The sequence below is a fragment of the Pelmatolapia mariae genome, linkage group LG9 (genome assembly GCF_036321145.2).
Source record: "Pelmatolapia mariae isolate MD_Pm_ZW linkage group LG9, Pm_UMD_F_2, whole genome shotgun sequence".
Taxonomy (NCBI): Eukaryota; Metazoa; Chordata; class Actinopteri; order Cichliformes; family Cichlidae; genus Pelmatolapia; species Pelmatolapia mariae.
Genome location: NC_086235.1, coordinates 21,317,698 through 21,338,260, shown reverse-complemented (window position 1 = coordinate 21,338,260; position 20,563 = coordinate 21,317,698). Strand labels below are relative to the sequence as shown.

The following is a 20,563-nucleotide window of genomic DNA, read 5'->3' as shown; positions in this document are numbered from 1 at the left end:
TAAACCTCTCCCTCTCTTTTATTTATGGCAGTGCGATGGTGTGACGTAACACTGCGTTTTTGTTTGGTTTTTTTGCTGACAGAATCAATGCTCGTGCACTCACACACGTAAAATAACCTGCCATGTGTGCCTCAGGTTATCTGCATCGTTATCATTAATGACCGGAGTCATTTCCCAGCTAGGGCTATTAAAGATCTATAAATAATGTCGCTGAGGCAACGGCACATATATCATGACTTAGTTGAGCAAGTTTCACATGACCCACGGACCAAATCAAATTATACTGTGTAATGCAATATTTGTCTGTACTTCAACACATTACCAATATATTAAGTCATAGTAAGCGCTTCTGAAAGATGCCGGTGGATGAAAAGCATGCGAGCAGTTGAAGCAGGGGCTGAGTTTTTGTTGGCCGGACAACGTGGTTGAAATCATTATCACAGTATTAGTAAGGATATTAATATAGTGGACAATAGAGCGCTCCAGCAATTTCATTTATCAAAGTCAGTTTACTCACTTACTCAAGCTGTAAAAAAACAGCTGTTTGATGTCTTACGTGGCTCAGAGAGCTGAAAAACAATCCTGTGGATGTCATCGGGGTTATGTTGAAGTGGAGTTTGAAAGTTGTGGGTATAAGAAAGAAAAGGAAAAAAGTCAAGAGTGAGAGTTGAAAGCTTCTTTTCTCTCTCTACTTCCTTCTTAATATTTTTCCTCCCTGGTGGGAAACAGTAGGAAGGCGAGAAAGAAAGATTTTTGGCACGAAATCAGTCCGCAGCCTCCAAGAACAGGAGTTCGTACCGTTTCCTGGCACCGTGAAGATACATCTTAACAAGAGTAGGAGGAATATGTGTAAATTAGGACTGGGATAGACTAAATTTGCTGACTTACTGTAAGAAAGCTTTGTTCCACACAGAGCAGAGGCTTGTGTTTTTGCAGGATTGGGGTGTTGGGCTTTGTCCACAGCAGTGGCGATAGGATTGGGTTTCACCTACATGCCAGAAGTGTGTGACTGTGTCTTGTAATCTCTTGGAGAATGGCACATATTTCTGCAGCTTCTGGAGGAAGACTGAGATGAGTCAGCCAACCAGGCAAAGAGGCAGGCAGTAGAAGGGAGTCATGTGGAGGCCGTGGCTGTTAGAGGTTAACTCATGTAGCTGTTCACCTGCGGTCATTAAATATTTAAAAGTACTCTCTGTACAGCTTATTTTTCCCATTCCTCTATTTCCTGTTCAGCTGCTCCTTAATTTAGTTTGTGATGAATGTCCTAGAATACTACATTTGCTTGGTTATTAACCAGCAGATAGATGAACTGCTTCTTCATTGTGGTGCATCATCTTGTCTAATTAATAGTGTATGTAATAGAAGTTAATGAGGGTTGGAATCAGTGGAGTAGGTCAGGTTTTGTATTACACACACACAGAGAAGCAGTGTTTCTGAAAAGTAAGCAACTAAGACTTCGGAGAATGGCCCACTGTGTGTGTGTGTTTATTTAAATAAGCTTTCCTGGGAAATATGTAAATGGGATCGTATGTAAAATCAGCATCAGTCAGCTGTGGTTAATAATTCTTTGCTAGATTTCAGGAAGGCATTCTGGAGAACTGCTGATTGAGTGTAAATTAATGTTCGTGCCACTGAGTTTAATGCACTGATTTACGGGTTAACATCACCAGCAGGGAATAAACTTAACAGCACCTCAAAATAGTATCCACAGCATGTGGACTGTGACAGTCTCTCCAGTGCATTAATAGACTTTTACTCCGAAAGTTCGATGCTTTTGCCATATTTAGCCTTGCAGTATGTACGATACAGACAGTTCTGACTGTCTCTATTGGATTTTACAGTCAGTGATATAAATCCCTGCACATACAATATTTCTTTTACTTATTACATTAGAACACAAAACCAACAACAAAATGCAACGTTGAAAACCAGCACAAAGATACTTAAAGTGATCCTACTTTAGAAATGTGTACAGGCTACAATGCTACAGGGCTGACTGCTCATCCCTGCCTTGGTTACGAGTTGGAGATCAGGCTGTGGCTGCTGGGCTGGTGTTGGCATGCTTTCAGCTTTGTCATCACTCTGGGTTCTTCGCTAGGTTTGTGTTAGCACGCTGTCTGTGCAGATGCTTGCAAACAGCCAAAGTTTTGTTAGCAACATAACAGTTGTTTCTGCCTTTGATGCACTTTACCATCATGTTCTAGTTTCTTTTTGTTTGGTTGTTTTTTTGTGCAGTAAAAATAAAAGTAATGTCTATGTTCCGGCTCCTGAAAAGTTGTAGTAGTTTTCCTCCTCTGCACATAACGTGAAATCAGCTGATTGTACTTTAAGAGCTCTGGAAGAAAAAGGGATGCTTGATGATTTTTTTTTTTTTATTCTATCAGCCCGAGGTGCAGGTACCTGAAGAATGATTATAACACATGCAATTACATACTTTGATTACTAATTTTAGTATAACACATCACATTACCGTGTTGCTGAAAAATGTAATGTGATTACAAAACACGTCACTTTGGATCGCCTTAAACCGAACCCTGAGTACGAGTGCACCCAATGATATTCTTAACGGCTTATCCATCAAGGTCATGTGGATGTTGGAGCCTATCCCAGCTGTGATAGAGTGAGAGCCAGGGGTACAAAAGGAACGGCTGTCATCCTATTACAGGTCCATTCTGGTCATTTTCTTCAACATTTGTATGGATTTTAAAATGACATTAAAATACATTAATCCAAAGTAAGATTTTCAAATGGGTTCAGGAATTCAGTTGGCAGTCTAGTTTCATCTTTAAGGAGCTGGAACTAGAAAACAAAAGAATCAAACATCATTTATCAAAACTGCAAGTAATTCATCAGTAGTTTGCATTAAAATTCTAATTTCTGGAAACTCAACTCATTAAGTAACAAGTCAAAGTAATTTACATTACGTTAAAATCCTTAAAATTCAGTACCCAATTACGTGGGTATGGCTGATATGTTTACATGCCAGACACATTTTCACATTTATTTTTACCCTAAAGTCACATAAAAAACAGGAATAAATGCTTTTAATGATAAAGAATGGCAGCAACAAACATTTAACAATAATTGCAAATGTCTGTTTATCTGTGGCACCAAGAACACTACATCTGTCATTTAAGTTTGTCTGAAGCAAATCTCAAAATCTCTAAAAGCATCTTTTTGTTTTTGTACCTACAGCTAACACAGCCATGGGTCTTTAACCTCTGGATACTGATGTGCCCCACTAAATCTGTTCAGCCACTCTGATTGGCTAGCTAGGCTGCTTTCACTCCAGCTGTTCACGGATTGGATTATAGAATTATCACTTCTATTGCTGAATAAGAGTATTGCTTTTCCACACAGCGTCTCTTCCTGAAGCATGCATCCACTGTTGTAATCACATGTAGAGATGATGCTGTGTGTGTGGCCATACCCATGATGCATTTCTTTTAGTAGAAGGGAGTCTATAAGGACATTTCATCTGTTTCATCGCACTCTGGGAGATGTCAACAAGTTAAAAATAAGTAGATACTGGGTATTTCATTTACTTGCAAATGTATGATGCATGTGTATTCCCTATATTAAATGACTATTAAATGATAAGATGATTTAAATTCTGTTAACTTCAATTCAATTCAGTTTTTATATATATCTCCAAATCACAACAGTTGCCTCGAGGTGCTTTATATTGTAAAGTACAAACTGCAATACAAAGAAAACAAAGAACAACCCCGACAATCATGTGACCTCTATGAGCAAGCGCTTTGGCGACAGTGGGAAGGAAAAACTGCCTTTTGACAGGAAGACACTTTCAGCAGAAGCAGTCTCGGGGAGGGGTGGCCATCTGCCAAGACCAGTTGAGAAACATTTAACAGGATTTTCACAGAACAGGGTTGCAAGGGTGAATCATATCAAATCAGCCTAAACTATGGCTCCAAATCCCATATCAAGAAGTCAAAGATCTTTAATTTCATTGCGCAGCTGCAAGGAGAATAGTACATTTTGCCCTTGAAGGTAGCAGATTTAAATACTTCCTGTAGGATGACATGCTGTGTGAATTATGTGAATTAGTAGAAGCGGAGAATGAATCACATTTTTTTCTGTACCGTCAAAATGATGATTTCAGGTCTACATTTAATGAAATGTCACTGATAATGACAGAAGTGGTTGTTTAATCATTGAGATGTTTACAACTTAGCCGCCTACTTTTTCTAATCTGGGAAAAGGCGGCAGGTAGCATTATCTGTTTACTACCTGGAAGTTATGGTGCTGTTCTGACTATCGGTCTAGATAATTGCTACTAGTGTCCTGTGAGCTTCTTTTCATACACTGGGCATACTATTTCATGCGTGGCACGTTGATAAAATTGAATCAGTCAGCCACGTCTGTTTTAATGCACTCAATTAGATGATTTAACTGATGCAGAGATTGACACTTGTAACATTAGCTGTTGTAGTTGCTGATAATGAGACAAGATTGCTGCAATAGGAGACTTTATGTGTCATTATCAGGGTTGGGGTTTTTTTGCACAGGTCTTCCGGCTAGTTCATGAAACAGCCAGAACATGCAGATTGCGTGAACCTTACATCACAATTTATTTAGCAGTGGGCAGATGTAACCTAATGCTAATGCTCTGCTTGGCTTTGCACTGAAAAGGAAATTGATGGGTGTGTGTGTGTGTGTGCAGACAGTGGGGTGAATAGTGGCAAGAGATTGGAGGAAAGAGAGAACAGACCATAATTAAAACTATTCCTTAAGCTCAAGTGGTTGCCAGGCAATGTGACCTTTACTCGTGCAGGTTCAGCTTCGGATGTTGAGCGTCGTAGTTAAATTAGACACACCGTGGAGCAGTTGTTTGTTTGTGGGGAGGTGGGTGTTTTGTTTTTTTGTCAGCTATGTTACAAAGCTATGCATTATGTGAGTCAGTTTAAGTGCTTTTATTTCTATAGAATTTAAAAATAGCTGTGTTGTGTCTGTTTGCACGTGCATAAACGCGTTCCCATACATTAGGCTGTGTGCTCGTTCATTTGCAGATTCATTAATACAGACCAGATGCTTGGTTGGACAGCTCGCTCAAGTGTCTTTGGTGGTTACCATGGTTACTGCCTCACCGCCGTCATCGTCATGTCAGTCATTTGATGATTTTCTTATAAATTAGCCGAGTGAAGAAGCGCCGTTAGTTTAACACAGTCATCCTCCAAGGCTTGTGCAACACGCCTGTTTCCAGTTGGAGATTTACTGTGGACTCCTATCAGCCATGTTTGCTTTAATGCAATAATGCAAGAGCAGTTTATAGTTGCCCTTTCTTTACACTTATTCCCAATAGACCTCATTAGGGCACATCTCATTAATTGGCCTTTAAGTTTTTCTTGCAGATATAATCTGTGTTTATATGTGAGAGAGGGAGAGAGAGAGTAAACTGGAGTTAACGCAGTCATTTGCATGGGAGGTTGCTCATTTTATTTAAGGTGCAGGTCAAAAGCTTTTGCATGTATATGTTTGAATGTGTATATGATTGATGTGTATGCGTGCATAATGTTTGTATAATCGCCATGGCTTGATTTGCATGGGAGCCTTGTATGTGTGTTTACAATGTCAGTGTTGGAGCAGCTTGAATTCATGTTAAGCAACAGGAAAAACAATTCTTATCAGTTCTTATCAGTACTGATTATTCTTTAAAGGTGAATAAAAATAGAATACTTTCCTTATTCTATCTGATATTATTTTAATGTGCATACCTGTGGGCATTTCAATGCACATTTGTTCTCCTTATATCTAATACCGCAACACAATTTAAATGTCAGCACTAATTCTTATACCAGAATCGTCTTTGTCCTAAATTTAAAATTGTTACACCTACTCTGTGGGACCATAGAAGGTATGTAAACTTTATTAGGTGATTTATTAGGTGTCTACTGTTAATTAAGGCAATTGCCTAATCAGCCACTCGCATGCCAGCAACTCAATGCATTTAGGCATGTAAACATGGACAAAATGACCCTGCTGAAGTTCAAAGTGAACATCAGAATGGGGAAAGAAGGTGATTTAAGTGACTCAAAATGTGGCATTGCATTTCAGAAGATGTCGATCTACTGGGAGTTTTCACACAACCATCTCTTGGGTTTGAGAATGGTCTAAAAAAGAGAAAATATGCAGTGAGCGTCAGTTCTCTGGGTGAAAAATGGCTTGTTGGTGTCAAAAGCTCAGAGTAAAATAGCCAGACTGCTGACAGGCAGCATCTCTGAACAAACAACACTTGAAGCAGTTGGGTTACAGCAGCAGAAGAGCACACTTCTGTAAACTAAGAACAAGAAACTGAAGCTTTGATTCACATAGGCACACTGCGATTGGAAAGAAGATGACTAGAAAATCGCTGCTGATGAGTCTCGATTTTTTTTCTGCGACATTTAGAGGGTAGGGCCAGAATTTGGAATAGAAAGCATGGATTCAACTCACTCTTTATCAATGGTTCAGACTGGTGCTGGTGGCGGTGTGGTATTGTGTGGGATATTTTCATGGCACACTTTGGGCCTTTTAGTACACGACATGTCACCAAGCTCCAATCACCATTGGATCACCTTTGGATTGAATATGAAAATACCTCAAACTTTTAAATATCTAACAGTTAATCGATATATTGTAAGATAACCATTAATGAAATAGGAACATGGTTCCATTGCTAACTTTTTCTAAGGATTGTATGTCATTCTTATATACAGGTTAGCTTGTGAGATATTTAATAACTACTTTGTCTTTTTACTGGAATTTTTTTTAAATTTGATGTCCCAGTATTTATTAGTAACTCATATTATTAGTTCCTGATCTCTTAGATGAGTTACTTGTCACTTTATATGTATATAATATGTATAAAATAAATATTTAGGAACACATCAGTGAACTGAGTGAATCTGAATTGACATATTTGTCAAAAGTCTTTTTTTCATCATCAAGCCTCTCATATTTTCATTGCTTATATTTGCTTTTGCTCAACTGGAAAAGCAAATATAAGCTGTTTCTCTGCTGCGAATTCTTTAGCCAACATCACTCCCTCCCCCTCTGTGTCATTAGCTGTATCAGCTGTGGCCATGTTTCACCAGCAGTGTTGACACAGAGCTGAGGTCTGAATCCCCGCCACTGCCCTTCACCAAAACCAGAGGGATCATCTCGGTAAGAGATTCTGTGTCACTCTCTCAACACACCCAAGGATTCATAACGGCACGAAGAGCGTATCAGGCCTTCAACATATCAGAGGTCCAAACATGTACCACAGATCAGTGCTGTGTTGAGAAGAACACGATAAAATCCTGATAGATTCACATACCTGCATGTTACGCCCGTTACCCGATGAGGGTTAGGCGAGGTGGAGGGTTCACTTTATAGCTCTTGAGTAGAAAATACCAGCGGGAGATTAGGTCTGTTTGTAATCCACAGCCAAAAATGTTGGCAGAGTTTGGGGATTTTCCTGTTTAATCAAAACTGATTCTACTCATTCTTCTTCCCAGAAATGAAGTCTGTTTGGGAACAGCTTCTCAGTTTGTCTCTACCTGTTAGTTCAACCTCTCTGAAAAATACAAAATCTGAGGGGGAGGAAAAAATGATGTCATGATGGCAGAAATCAGAAATTGGCAAATAGTACAGAATCATTGCTATTTTTTCCACACATATTTAACCCCATGATTACTGTACGCATAGTCAACAGGTGTTAAAGATTGGTTGCCTAAACACTGTCACATGCTACCTACATATCACACCTACGGGAGCTGCTCTATCATGGAAACCCGTGTCATGAAGCTCCAGGCACACAGTTTTTTTCGCTGATGTTAATTCCAGAGGAGGTTTGAGCCTCTGCAGTCACTGAGTCTTTGCCTCAGCAACCTCGTTGACGTTTATGGATAGGTCTGTGCATACTGTGGCATATCAGGGAGAACAAAGCTTTCAGTCTGACAGTGAAATAAAAACAAAGATTTCTTTATTTGTCCTAAAAAAAGAGTAACAGTACAAAAAAAAGGCAATACAAAACAGAAGAAAGGACTGAGCACAGAGCCCATCCCCTCCAAACATCAGTACAATACATGTTATCGGTCAGACATGAGCGTGCATAAATATTTCCATTATACAGCAACACAGCTCTCTCTTCACCATAATGTTAGCTTATCTCATAATAACAGCCACTCCATCTTTCCCTTTGAACCTCATTTGCAAAAGCTATTGTGTCCCCCACTGCTGCAGCCCCTGGTAATATGAGCCAAGGCCTCAGTCCGAGAATAATTCCTGAATAATTTCAGAGTCGGTTTTAGCTAACCACTAATGGTGTTAGTCATGCTTGAGTAATCCTGAATTAGCACCAGCCGGGAATTCAATAGCAGCCTTGCATGGATATATGTGCGGGGCAAGCTAAGTGCTAATTTGTGCAGACTGTCTGTGCTGCTGCTTTGGAGCGGGGGATTGTTTGGCCAAGATATAGGACAGCAGTTTCTGTTAATTTATCATATCCTTTCATGCACTGATTTGTGCACTCAGAGCAGACAAATGGAACATGACCCTTGCTTTGTAGTAGCAATAGTTTGCTCTTGGTTGTGGGCAAATAAAGAGAGTGATGGAGTTTAAAGGATAGCTGTTGTCTATCACAGACAAGGTAAAGACTCATCTAATATCTTGTACTAGTAAGCATTCCAGTTAAGCTATCAAGCTTGGATTGAGGGGGAAGGGGAATAGGTTAGTGTGGTAAAGAGCAGAAAAATGACAGAAAATAAAAACAGGTTGGGTGCAGAGGGGACCGAAAGGCAATAGAGGGGTTCAAAACTATGCCAGCATATGTGAAAGAGATTTCTCAAATAGGCCATAGCCTGGGGAGTGATGGACTGAAGCCTCACTATAGGGAATTTGCACACACACACACACACAACAGGCGCATACACACATAATACTGTATTCAGCACGCGACCGAGGCATGACAGCCCTTATAGCGTGATGCACCGTGCTGCCTGTGGCCTGAGGACTGAAATTTAACCCTACAGTAAAATTAGAGGGGCTGAGATGCATACCTCAGCAGTTCTAAATGCTGAAGAGTCTTTAAAGGGGCAGCCTCTCGCCCCCTCTTTCTTTCTCTTGCTCCCCCTTTTCTTCTTTGGCTCAGTTATTCCCTCCTTTCCCCCCTTCTTTTTCTCCCCCATGTTTCAAATACACACAGACAGAAAGACCATCCGCCACACTCGCTGCCAAACTGACTCAACTGTTTTCACACTCTTCATTTGTCACATTAATGAAACAGCCAGCCGCAAGGCTTTATCAATATCATCTCGCAGATGACGCTCCAGAAGGAGTCACTTCAAGGTTTTGCACCCTTTTAAGGCTTTGTCCAAATGTCTACAAACTGCCAAGTGTGTCTGTGCGTGACAGCCTGCGCGTGTGCAAGCAGGCTCCCCAGCATCCCCGCACAGGTGTGTCTGCACAACCCAAAAGCTAGACGTGAACAGGTGTTGCTTTGTATTCATGGGCAGACTGTCTTACAAGTCGCCGCTCCAAAAACTTTCTCCAAGGTCACTCCTGAGTTTGCGTTTGTTTGTTGTTTACCCAGGTTTTTTTTTTTTTTCATTTCCTCTACCATGGCAAAGACAGTGCATTTCATTTCATAATGTGTGAAGAGTTTGTTTTCATGCATACTTTGGCTCTCTGTTGGAAAGATTTGCATGCCACTAACTGGCTGGGGTGATGCATGCTGTACTTATTCCCACAGAGAGCTATCATCTGCTCGGTGAAGCATTTTGCTGTCTTTCTGCTCAGATTTTTATGGCTGCAATTCTCACAGCTCATTACCTCATCGGGAGCTCCTATTGGGGAAAACCCTCTAATATATCTACAGGGTGATCTAGATGTTTCCCTCAGAAGCAGGAAGATGAATGAATCTGCAAAAGTCACATGTAAAAAGTGAACAACAGTTATTACAGGCTTCTCACTCCATGAACTGTCCATGTGTACAGTGCAAGTTTAATTAAGTTGCTATATGTCAGGCAAAAAAAAGAACCATGCATTTCATCTCCTTCTTCTACATGCCCATGTTTTCTCACCTTCCATTTCACTCTCCTCTTGTCCCAGTGCTCTATCACACCTCTACTCCCATCATTCTCCGCCTGTCACCTCCCACCACCAGATATCCTGTCTGGGAACAGTCTGCATCACTTCCTCTGTCTGGCCGTGAATTAATGCCCACTCCTCTGTGAAGATCCTTAGGACATGCCATGGGCATGCTGTATACATTCGAGGCACATTCATGCTTCCATTCACATAGCAGGATATTTCACACATTGCAGAAATAGAAGCCTCGGTGTCCTTCTGATAGCATGTGCGGCGAGCAGTATGCATGTCAGTGGTGTGATGTAACTGGAATGCTTTAATGTCAATTTTTAGCTGCCTTAGCTTTCCTAAGGAAGACAATGAATGCTACAGTGTGCCTGGTATGAGCCACACCAGTGAAATTCCTGTAGCGCAGCAAGAACCAAGGCATTATGAGTTATACTGTTAAAGATTCTTGAATCCGAATTTTTATCTGCAGCTGGTCGAACATACCCTCAGCATGTCCTTTGTCTGTTTGCTTATTTCTTGGTTCCTCATGAATTTTAATATCTTAATGTTCCTGTCCTCTGAAACAGGACAGCCCCAGAGTCCAAGGACAGAAATAGAGACATCTGTCCGGATGGGGTCACTCTAACAGCAAGACGGTGGGAGGGAGGGGAGGAGTAGGGATGCAGAGGGATGATGGCATGAGCCAATAGACGGATGAAGCAGGATCGTGGAAAAAAAAAACAGGAGCATTGATTGAAAGAGAGAACACAGGACAGTGCGAGATAGATGAAGAGGAAGATGGACGAGTGGGGTTAAGCAGGGCAGCGGGCACAGCTGTCAATACTTAAAGTGATACTTGAACTTCCCATCTAGATCCTCACATTCCTTGTTGCACTTGTCTCATATCACTTGAGCATTTTTTGTCACTGTCATTTTTATATTTAAGTGAGTAATCTCCTTTAATTGACGGTCTTTATGTGTTTGTTTGGTCTCTTTATTTTTAAATAACTGCAGTGGTAGAAGAGAGAGAGACATCTTCGTTCCCTGGCACAGAGATACTGCCTATAGCCATGGTTTGCGTGTTTTCACATGTGGACACGCACAATATCTCTCAGCTGAGTTTTTTTTAAGGCTTTGTTAAGCTGGTCACCCTTGGCCTCTCTCTGCTTTATCACAGCACATTTGCATAATACCCCTATATTGATCTCAAAACATGTTACTCTTCTGTCTCTTGATTTTTTTATTTTATTTTTTGTATAGATCTGAAAAAGGTTTAAATACAAGGTTCTTTGATGATTGATAAAGAGCAGCAGGTTACGCTGGCACTGCTCACCAGTGTGCCCATTATATGTCTGTGTTGTTACTGTGGACATGGTGGAGAGCAGCTTTTCATTGTTTCCATTTTTCTAACACTTATTTTTGTTTATGCATTCGCAGAACAGCCCATGCTAGGACAAAAAGTGAGGCTGCAGACCAGGCCGCGATCTCTGCGGTGCATGAATCTGAAATTGCCAGGGCGGTTGCCCGGGAGCTCTCACCCAACTTCTACCAGCCAGGTAATCTTACTTGTGTCCTTGTTATGCTTCATGTTCCCATCACAGGCTTTTAGAGTGTGTTAATTATCAAAAATTGTAGTCTCTCTTACTATTTTATGGTCGGAATACAAAACAGACTGCAGGTGTGCTAAACCAGCACTGAATCTGCAGTTAAAGCAAAGACTGTCGCAGGATCCCGAATGTGACTCACACCCATCGGTGGGACATTGAAAAAAATCAAGCTGATCTAAAATCCAACAACTAATTTGTCCATGAAACCACATTTTTGGGACTGGGTAATGGGTAAGGGGTTGGGTACTGTGTGTGAATGATGGTATTTGCATAGTTTTAGGGTTGTTTACACTGACTGTGTGTGAGTCAGTAATGAGCTTGTTCTGGGTGCACAAAAGAGCAGGGATTGGAGTTCTGGGGCTGTAATCGAAGACTAGAGGTACTGAAGATGATTTGTAGCACCACAATGGAGAACTGTGTTTGTGCTTAGACAAAGCACAGTCGGCTTGAAGCAGGCTACTGTTTTCTGGCCGAAAGCTTTGTCTTAGCCCTCAAAGGCCTGCAGTAACAGCCCAGATATGCTCGCTAAAATTTGCAGTGATAAACTCTGACCAAAAAAAAAGTGTGAATGTAAAACATTTCTGGGTTGTTGTTTTTTTTTTTTGCATTACATAAACTCATCCTTTGGTGGAGTGTAGAAATGGCTTATGGGTGGTTGTGAGTTAAATCAATGAAGGTCTTTTGTTCCTAATACCGGACAGGAATATCTTCTATCTACGTGAAGCATAAACAGCTAACCCTTTCACACTATACACTAGATCACAGTCGAGACATCGACTCAACTCTTTATGTAATTTACAAGATAAGCTGAGCTTTACAGTCATATCCTACTGTATTAATAGTCAGAGAGCGAGATGTGTTTTTGCTAAAAAACCTTGTGGTGCAGGTGGGCTCCAGGTAAAACACTGAGTCCCAGAGAGGTGCTATTGCACACCTTTTTATTTTTGTTTTGTTTATTTATATTTACAGTGTAAGACCTATACTATGCTTTCCTCTTCCACTTGGTGTAATATATTTACGCCTATGAGCTAGTGACCTTGGGTGTTTGCCAAAAGCCACCGCAAAATAGAGGGTGAGAAATAGATTGACAATGGGACCCATTCAAGCATGTCCCTTCACTAAGCCGCAGAAATGGCCAGCCAGGGAGCCAGAGACATCGGGAGACTTGTTTGTGTTGTGGAAAACAGTGGTCATGCTTGGCAGGCTGGGTGATCTCCGGGTTCACAAGTCTGTGCGGAGAGTGTCCTTGCCTTATAAGTCAGATCATGAATGAGAGAGTGGCCGATGTCATAATAATGTGCGGCGCAGGGCGACATCTGAGCCGCAGCATTTAAACGTTCAAGTTACGTAAGCTTGTCTGGTAAACCCAGCTGACAGCCAGAGGGGCACCTGCAAAGAGTCAAATCGCGTATTAATTTATATCTCGTTTATGAACAAGCTGGTTTTTGTAGAGTCTAGCTCAGATTTTCTAGGATTGTTGCTGGTTTGTGCTCTGCCTGTTTGCTAATTAGGCCATGTTCGAGTGTAAATAGCTACCCCTATTTGCAGCTTTTTTGTAAGGCGACTACAGCAGTTGTTGCTCTCAATTATGGAAATAGTTATTTAGAATATTTTTTCTGTTATAACCTTGTCTGTCATGATGTTACAGTGAGGCAAAGATGTTCAAACTCAAATCCTCTAGGGTAGCAACAACAGGCCCAAGCCCCCTGTTGTTCATAACTGGCATTTTGTACTCATAGGAGATTATCACCAAGATTGGGAGTGTGTACTTCAAAAGCAATGTGAGGGTCATAGGGAACGGGACCCTGACCTTTATGATTGATTCACACACAGCACCCTGGAGGGGCAGTAGAGAGGGTTAGCTGGGCGTGGCCTGTGGCGTGACGTTAATTGGGCTATATTTGGTGCCGATGTGTGCTCACTGGTGTCTAATGGAGACATAGCTGAAATCCTTATGCACTGAGACGAGCTCAGTCCCGCACTCGCCCCCTCCATTGGGCCGAGGCAGAGCAGCTGTTCCTTCCTTCAGTGGGTCGTAGAGGGGGCGTAGAGGGAGTATTGGGGGGGGGGGGGTTGCTGGAGGGTGAGGGGACCAGCAGGGGGTCCTGCTCTGCCCTGTTTGACCTGGTCAAGGTGCACTTGGACCTGGCGGAACCATAAAAGCCTCGACCTGTCAAGGCTGAAAAATCAGACGTGGGCAGGTGCTGCTGTTTATTCATAGCAGCAGGTGTGCAGTAAGTTTTACCGCAGTAGCTCATGTGAAGTTTAAAGTAAATCAGAACCTTGTTTTGACTTTCAGGGATACAGGATATAAATTACCTTACGTGACTGATAGTCACGTCTCTTCCCAGATTTCAAAAACTATTTATGTGTCCCACTTTTTTGAAATGGTCGTAACAAAAAGTAGAATACGGCAGACAGACAGAGACAAAACATTGCATTACGGTGGTGATATATTATTGTCAGTCCCTCCTGTCAGCGTGTGTGTATGTGAGGCCTTCAAGGTTCGTCTTTGCATGTGGGCTTTTGCAAACAAAGCGCAGTCAGACAGTGATCACATTCACCCATTAGCAAATGACAGTAGGGAAATCTTTTATTTACATAATTTCAAATGCATACAGATGGGTAACAAATCAAAAGAGAAAAAAAAACCTAAAGCATATTAGCAATGTGTTGAGTCTCTCTGGAAACCTACTGAAGGGATTGAACATGATTCGTCTAAAATATATAGAGAGAGTAAAGAGGCTAATATCTGGTGACTGTAAAAACCATAGCATAAAATATTAATCCTTTTTTTATACTCATAAAAGCATTCAGTGACCCCCTTAATGCCCTGTGAATGGGGGTACTGTAATCCTGGAAAAGACCACTTTCTTTATCGGATAAAGGTGATCACGGAGAAATCCCTTGTATTGATTTGCAGTGATCCTTCTCTCTAAGTGGGGGACAAGTGGATCCAAGCCTTGCCATCAAAATCCCCTCACAGCGTGTCCTCATAGTGCGGGGTCAAGGGTTCAGCTTTTTCTTTAGTTTGTCACTAATTTCTGCGTGTGTCTGCGTAGGCTATGTAACCGTAGTGAATGTAATCTGGCCAAACAATAACAGCTCCCTCTGCCCATCTGCCAGTGTGAGTAGGAGGAAGAAAGAGAAAATCTCAAAAGCTGCAAATGGAGTTATGAATCTTAAATCTAACCGAGCAAGCTGAGATCACAGCACATAGAACAGACTAATACATGTACAACGCATGTATAACGCAGTATATCCATGTAAGAATACATTAAACAAAAGCAAATGAGTCGTCAAAGCAGATAAACCAGGAATTTTCATTTAACTACCGTGTGGAAAAATAAAGCTAGGTGGCAAAGTTTGCTATGTGGAAGTGTGCATTTCCATGTAGACCTGTCATCATTCATCCAAAAACTCTTGACTCATATGAGCCTTAAGCTGAGGTATACTCAGATGCACAATGGCAGCAGATGTGATAATCGCATATACTGTACTCCACCACCCTCCACCCCCCGCCTCCCCCCATTACACATAAACATTGATGCCCACACTTACCCCGGCCTCAATGAGGCTTTTCCCCCTGCTACCGCTGTTCATCTCATATTAAGGACAGGGGTGGTTAGGTCTTAAGCAGCCAATCTGTTGTGTTTTGTGTGTGTATGATCTTGTGCGTGTGGGTGCCAGAGAGAGGGAAAGAGCGTGTGTTTTGCTAAGAGTGCAGTGGAGCAGAAAATGTGCTGTGGATTAACATAAACTGAACTGGCATCCTGCAGCTTAAACAAAAGCTTGCATTCAAATAAACCTCAAAGATACAACAATCGTGTGAGAAGAAAGTAAAGTGTTTGAGTTACTGAAAATAAATAAGTTGAGGATACAAAAAAATCTCCCTAATGCTGAAACTCGCATTTTTATCTGCGTTTGTATCTCAAGTATTTTTGTTTTGGTCATGGCTGGGTATCATGGCCTATTTTAATGACCCTCTTTAAGAAGGCTGCAGACTCAGCCCAGTTGATCAATGTTCGCAACGGAAAGAAACACCACAGCCATTTGGGTAACCAGTACATGTTCCAGCTGACCTGGCAGGATTCCTTGGAAGAGCAGCTCTAATAAATCTTCACTAACTTGTCAAGAGGATGTAGACATCCTGAAATATCTGCAAAACAATCATAAATATATCCCGTACATTCACAAGTCTTATTTTGAAACAGGAAAAGCATGATCGGCATAGTTTGGAATTGAGCATGGCTGCAGAAGTGTAGATTTTCCTGACGCCCAGTGTTGTGGTCCTCTATCTGTTTGAGGCTGTGGTGTTGGGGAGGGGGGAGTGTTTAAGTGCCAAGAACCATTCAGAAAATGCCTGGAACCTCTTGAAGGAATCCGTCCCCATCCATAGTGAAATTGCCTGGATCCGCCCACGAGGCCCTAACTCTTATTGAGCTATGGTGTGAAATTAAGCTCAGCAGATATATTAAGCCCCACAGATGTTCAAATGTCCCCATGTCTGTTTGTAGTGGGTCTTATTGGTTGTGGTGGCTATGAAACAAATTAGGCTGCCACGCAGCTGAAAAGTACTTTGGGCTTAAGAGTACTGAGGCCCGAAAGATTCCCCAGTAAGGCCGATTACACTCATATGAGACTGGATAGACTTGTTACCTTCTGGATTTGCGTAATTGTTCCAAGAACTGATGAGTGGCAAATTAATGTTAGCTCTTTGAGACTAAATCGTACTGTGCAAGCTCAATTGGTGTCAGGCATGTATGAGACAAGACTGATCTCTGAGATCAACCATTTTCCAGCTCAGTGAGTCTGTGCTGAACGAGTCAACGTGCAGATAGAGCATAACAGCCAAATATTTTTTTTTCTCTATAACTCCTATATTTCTTTCTATCATATGGAATGCAGAGAATCATTTTCTGCTCATACCGCCTGATGAACTTCAAACAAAGCAACATTATCCCTCCTCTTAGTCACTCTGACACCATCTAATTCAGGCGAAGGGGAGAAAAACAGGCGAACAAAGAGCTTAATGTCTCTAATAAATGTTAATTCAGCAGGAGAACAGGAGGGACAGATAAGGTGTCACTTTACCCACATGCGAAATTACATTTACATTCAGCTTTATTGTCCACACGTTAAAAAGGATATTAGAGGAGATTTCAACATCTACATAGTTGAAAGAGAAGTTTTCATTTAGTCTCGAAGTCCGTGAGCATCCACTAACCCAGGCAGTCCAAAAGCTCTTTCTGTAGTAAAAGGAATGATCTTCCTCGCATCAAAGCGTGTCAGTGCTGTACCTCGGGGTCACCTCTCATTATCTGCGTGGCCATATTGGATGCTAAGAACTGAAAAGACTTTCCAGGAAAGTGACATACTGATAAAAGAGAATGACTGATGATGAAGATGAGCATGCAGGGGAGGCTTTCTTTGTGAAATGGTGTTTGTGACCTTGCATTAATCAGTCCATTTCTTTCTGTCTCCCCGTGACCCTCTTTTCTAGGCTTTGCAGAGTTATTGAATTTCAATATAATGTTGATGAATATTTTATTTGAAAGTTTAACTGCGCTTGAGGGTAGATGTGGTTTAAATTTCATCTGTGTGTTGAAGGCAAACAGTATGTCACGTTAATGCGTTTTACCTGTCTCCCCCCTTCAGGTCCCGACTACGTAAAACAGCAGTTAAAGGAGCCAGTGGAGATTAAAGAGGTCCCTGTTGAAAAGAAGGACAGCTCTCCGAGAGATTCTCCCCACTTTTACCGAAAAGGCACAACGCCTCCCCACTCTCCTGCGACCAGCCCTGCAGCCACACCGCCCCCCTCACCTCACTCCAGCAAGAAGAAAGGACAGCTCACCAACAACAGCACCAGCCGCAAAACCAGCAAAGAAGAAAAACCTTCCCGCAAGATTAGCAAAGAAGAGAAACTAAGTCAGAAGACCAGCAAGGATGAGCGGTCTAGTAGGAAGCTGAGTAAAGAAGAACGGCAGCCCGTCACCGATGGGCCCAAAGCTTCTCAGGCCCAAATCGAGGCTCCACCTAAACCCACTAAAGTTCAGCAACCCACCCCAGCATCTATGCCCCCTTCACAGCCTCCTGCAATTCCAGTCAATGGCCAGCTCCACACTGAATATCACAGTTACTACGTCAAGGCCCCTACAAGGGTCCCTCCACCCCCAGAACCTGAGGATCCAGAAGAAGAGCCTAGTGCCCTGGCTTTGGCACGTATGCCCCCACAACCCCCTAGATCTTTTAGTACACCCACTCCTAAGCCACCATCTATACGGGAGAGCAAGAGCGACCAGAAACTCAGGAAGCAGGATTCCCTAAAGCCAAAGAGCCTCGCAGACACAAAGAAAGCAAGCATGGAAATTGCAGAAAACACGGAAGAAACAGTAAGTGACTGGATGGGAAAGTGTGCTTTAAAGCAAAGGTTTTGGAAAAATATCTGACTTAAACACACATTTGTGCTTGTTTGCTGAAAGTTGTGTTGTAAATGAGAAGCTACACCCAGTAGTGGATTAGCTTAGTTTAGCACAAAGGTGGGACACAAACACATATCTCATTAACCAATTTTCTGTCTAAAGCAGGTTTAAATATCAGACTCCTTCTAGGTAGCTTCTGCAGTAGTTGTCTGATGACTAATTCCAGTTGAAAGTATGAAATAATGACTGATTACCCTCACTTTTAATCTTGTATTGTACTAAGCTAGTACTATAAATCTAAACTGCAACAACTCTTTGAAAGATAAAGGTAGCGTGGTACCCCCAATACCACTTCTTTATATTTTATTGATTCACATTCATTTTTTGACTTTGAAACATGGCCTGTATATAAAAGATGGCTGTCTGCAAACGTGAAAGAGGATGAACTTTTGGAACTTGGAAACTGCAATATGACAGTTTTTCTTCCCACATGACTTGATGACTTTATGACTTGAATAAACATTTACCTAGGAGTTGATGAGCTCAATTGCTAGTTTAAAGTCTTATTTAATACAGCATGACGTTCATTTAATACTTGTGTAAATCATTTAAATTAAATAGATGCTAAATCAGGATGTGCTTTAGGGTAGACTTTCCTGGATTTTTTTAACTTTTTCATTTATGTCACTTGTGACATTTGGTTTGAAAAGTCTTAAATGCCCACAACGCTAGACTCTAGGCTCAGTGAATCAGTGGGTGGTGTCATGGTGGCTACGCCATCTTTTATATACAGGGATCCTAACACGTTACACGTTGAGGTCTCATTACAGTACAGATCATTTGATTCCCTACTGTACGATTTTTATATATTTTGTAATTTTTTGCAGGGTCCTAACTCAATCCTTGTTGCTATGGTAATGCTGTTGAATATTGGCCTCGCAATTATATTTGTCCATTTTCTGACATGATGATGCTGTGTCTCAGGTAAGCTGATTTACTGTATTGTTTCATCCCATATTTGCTCTCTAACAGAAATCAATGATCACAGCATGAATTAATGTCTCGTCTCCTTGATGCGCCTCAGCATGCATCTGAAATGTGACAGGGCTCAATTAAATCCAGAAAGTTACAAACAAACTGTCTTATGTTCCAGCGGAACCATGGCAACTGGTACAGTTGCATCGTCGGCCTTGAAACATGAAAATGCCGCCAGTGAAACACGGGGATGGCCAAAGGAATCAGCATGAAACCGAAGAGAATCGAGAGGAAGGCAATGATAACACCAACCTGACACTGGCCTTGTTTAGGGCCAGCCCCGTGAATTAGCACTCCTTTGGCTTCTCTAAAAGCTAAGGTGAAATGTTGTGTCTAGTGCGATAAAGAAAATGTTTAAAAATTGCAACCAAACATACGCAATCTAAAAAAAAAATAAATACATAAAATGAAAAAAAAAAGAAGACGACGTAATTGAAACCCACACATGTGCTGATCCAAGCACAGGTCTCTGTAGCCCACTTCCACTGCCTTGGCAGCGATAGCAGTGGGCTGACGGACTGTGCTGGAAGAGTGTGGAGATGCACTTTTAGATGACGGGAGCAAACAGCTGCCTTTCTATTTTGCCATCTGACGTTTTGATGGGGAGATGTGAGCCCGGCTCGAGGGTTGGGGGAAGGGGTTGAAGAGGGGGGACGGTCGCAGCAGGAGTGCGCTTTGGGTGTTTGGAGAGTTTTCTGGGGTTCTAGCCACTCTTGCAAGAGGAAAGTGGGCATGGCCGCTGCCAGCAGTCAGTGCTAGCACGGTCACTAGCCAGTCTTACTCTGTTAACCCAAACATCACTGCACCTTTCTCAAGCTCCGTCCTTTGTGATCCAGGATACACTGCTTTGAAACACTCCCCGTGCATGGTACAGTTTTGAACACTTTGTTTTTCTTTCTTTTTTGTTCTAATGTAGTTTTTTGTTCATAGATGTTCTATCAATGTTGGTTACCTGCCGTCATTTGCTTGTAGAAATCTGTTCTCTTCTCGGAACTAATAAATACATTTTGCTTTCCCTTTGTTCATTTCCAACAATTCAGATGTAATTTGACATTACACAACCACGTAACTGAAAGTGCAATATGTTTATACTTTCAAAAGGTTAGAGTATGGCCATTATGAACATCCTTTTTTATTTCCATTTATTTTGTGAGACTCGCATCTTTTTAATAGGCTGGTTTTGAGAGAAGTGGTAATTGACAGCAGTCATTATGATTAGGAAAGCAGTACTTTAGAAGCTTGCTCACTCTGAGGGTAACAAATGTCTTATTTATGAAATCGGAAGGAAAATTATTTCATTGTACACGCGTAGACCATTTAGCTTGGATTTCGTCACTATTCTTTGCTTTCACTATACCGATAAGATGCAAAAACGCAGCTCGCACAGCTGCTTGTGTAAGCCCAGAAATGCTTGCTTGCTTATGAGACTGGATCGAGACA

The 20,563-nt window shown here is 41.6% G+C and overlaps 1 protein-coding gene across 1 annotated transcript in view; it reads left to right on the top strand.

The window, feature by feature from the left end:
* jph1a (junctophilin 1a) overlaps positions 1-20,130 on the top strand; it is a 31,169-nt gene extending 11,039 nt beyond the window's left edge. The window contains exons 4-7 of the mRNA XM_063483927.1: positions 11,497-11,615; positions 17,325-18,058; positions 18,976-19,072; positions 19,242-20,130. Of these exons, the coding sequence (XP_063339997.1) occupies positions 11,497-11,615; positions 17,325-18,058; positions 18,976-19,056 (934 nt within the window). The 3' untranslated portion in view covers positions 19,057-19,072; positions 19,242-20,130. The remainder of the gene's footprint in view (positions 1-11,496; positions 11,616-17,324; positions 18,059-18,975; positions 19,073-19,241) is intronic.
* Positions 20,131-20,563: the final 433 nt, after the last annotated feature.